Genomic DNA, 2,426 nt, shown 5'->3' on the forward strand with positions numbered 1-2,426 from the left:
CTGGTTAGACTTAGAACATTTTGGTTTTTATGTTTGCCTGAATCCAGGAATATGAAAGATAAATATTTTCTCGCTGCTTTTTTAATTGTTCATTCTGTAGGCCTCCCAGTAACACTGGATGCTGGAGTAAGTACCTGGACAGTGGGAAAGAACCTGGACCCCTTGTAGTTTTAAATCCTGTTTTCACACCTGAACCCCAAACCAAAGATCAGGAGGCTGAAAAAGATCCAACTCAGCCCACGGAGGAAGAAGGCAAAGTTAAACCCGAATGCCAAGAAGACAGCGTTGAAAAGTCCAGAGAGACAGACAGCTCCAGCTGCTGAGCCGGATCCAGGAGGCTGACTTGTTCCGAAGTCCTTTGCAATAAGCACACGATTAGTTCTGGTGTCTTGGCAAGGGCTACAGACATTCTGTTGTTGTAACTCTGTTCAGAATACAGGTTCTTTTTAAATGTCACTTTATAAGTAGTTTAACGATAAGCATACGTAAACTGTTTAGCAAAATGCACACTCTAAGTAGTTTTTGATCTTTATAGGGTAAGATTTTTCCTAGTTACTATATTAAGTGTGGCTTCTTTTGAAAAGGTTACAAAAACTCCAGATGTTGGTATCTTTTTAGGTAATATAATGTGCATACCACTCATCAAATGTAATACTGAACGTTTTTGGTCCTTGTGGATAACTGGATAAACAGTGCTTACTACGTGCAATGTCAAGGCTCTGCAAAGAAGCTTCTGTATTGAGCCTGATGCTCTTCTGAAGGCAAGTTGCAGTCGCAATGTGGCCTACCAGTTCCTTTCTCAGGAATGCTGAGGTGAGCTTAAAATGCAGGAGCTGGCATCAAGTTAGTGGTCCCATGTTAGATCCACATGTTGTTAATTGTGGGATGAAAAATGCATGCTGTTAATCCTGTGCAAAGCTGCCCAAGGACTTTGGGGGGAATCCTTGGGTAGCCTGAAGCAAGATAAGGGGAATGCTGAACTCCAGACCTTGAATCCAGCCCAGTATGACCTTGGTAAGCCATGTGCTCTGTGCTGTGAGTTAACTGTGTTTTCTCATGTCCTAATATGGCACAAGTACCTTGTTTTATCAGAGTTCTTACGTACAGTGAAGACAAGCACACACTTTTCTTGCTTTGCTGCTGGTCTACATTATGCAGGTGGTTTATGTTTTTTTGTTTTTCGTTTTTTTAAAGAAATTAAGTGGTAGTTAGTCTCTAAAAATACAATGTTTCAGGCTACCACAGTGCAAAAATAGAAATGTGATCAGGGATTTTTTTTTTTTTTCACTTATGCAGCTTTTCAAAGTTGATTGTTTCAAAATTGGTGTTTATTTAAAATACGTGGTAATGTACTTGAATGCATTTTTTTTATGACAATGATTCAGTAATGGTAATTTTACTATTAAAGAAAGTGAAAGGTTTGGTTTTGTTAGCATGGCTCAGCATGTAGCTGTCAGGTGTTTCTCACCTAAGGGCAAAAGAAAATGATAGTAATAATTTCAGTAGTTGCATTTCATTTTTGCACGTTTGCTAAGCATAGGTTTGAAGAGGTGGCTGGGCAGGTAAATGTACTTCCTCGACTCGCAGATCGTTATCTTTCTGTAGGTTTGTTAGGCTTGACTGTTCCATAATCTTCCAGTGATGATTTTACAGTTCCTTATCCGTTTAGCTCACGAGGAATTAAGATGTAGTGTTTTTCAACTGTGATTTTCTCTGACTGAATAATACTGCTATATGATACGCTAACTGAAAACTGTATTAATTCACTGAAATCAGTTCTGTCTTGCTGTGATTTGAACTCTTCTCACCACAACTTATTAAAATGCACCAACAGTTTCCCATGAAGGGTCCTTGTGGTTATCGACATTGTTGGTTTATTTCCTCAAGCTTGACATTCTCTAACAGGATACTTGTGTGAGAGGGGATCGCTTTAGTAGTTTTTAATAATCCACAAAATGGTTTGTTTGCGGAGTCTTATGCCGTGTTTCTTTAGGCTCTCCTCCCTGTGTCTGTCCTCAAGCCTTTGGCGGGTACCTTAGATACGTGCGAATACCCAGCCGCACACGCTGGTGGTTCCGTATTTCATCACACACCAGCAGAACGTTAACCATTATTTCTCAGGTGGGCAGTTCAGCATTTGGTGAGATGCGGTAGCTGGCCCAGTCAACGATCGCTTAGTGATCATACTTTGAAAATGTTCTTGCTCTTTTTTAAGGTACTTAGTTTCCTTCACCATGATCACACATGTTCTAAAGTCATTTGGCACAAAGGGGTTTGATGTAGGACCTCGACTCGCCCTTTTCTTTGTTTTTTCCCTTTTCACTTCAGTTTTGAGGAGGTTTTTGACCCCAGTGAGGTGCCATTAGCAGTCAGACCCCGATGGGAAGCTAGTGCATGTCTCCTCAACCTGTTTGTTGAGAAAATTA

At 40.4% G+C, this 2,426-nt stretch overlaps 1 protein-coding gene across 1 annotated transcript in view; it reads left to right on the top strand.

Moving 5' to 3' along the window:
• Positions 1-323, top strand: part of SHTN1 (shootin 1) — a 92,449-nt gene extending 92,126 nt beyond the window's left edge. Inside the window, exon 15 of the mRNA XM_007936852.2 lies at positions 101-323. Coding sequence (XP_007935043.1) covers positions 101-323 — 223 coding nt within the window. The remainder of the gene's footprint in view (positions 1-100) is intronic.
• The last annotated feature ends 2,103 nt before the right edge of the window (positions 324-2,426 follow it).

This window comes from Orycteropus afer, unplaced genomic scaffold (genome assembly GCF_000298275.1).
Source record: "Orycteropus afer afer isolate SDZICR_OR568_19922 unplaced genomic scaffold, OryAfe1.0 scaffold00038, whole genome shotgun sequence".
NCBI classification, from domain to species: Eukaryota; Metazoa; Chordata; class Mammalia; order Tubulidentata; family Orycteropodidae; genus Orycteropus; species Orycteropus afer.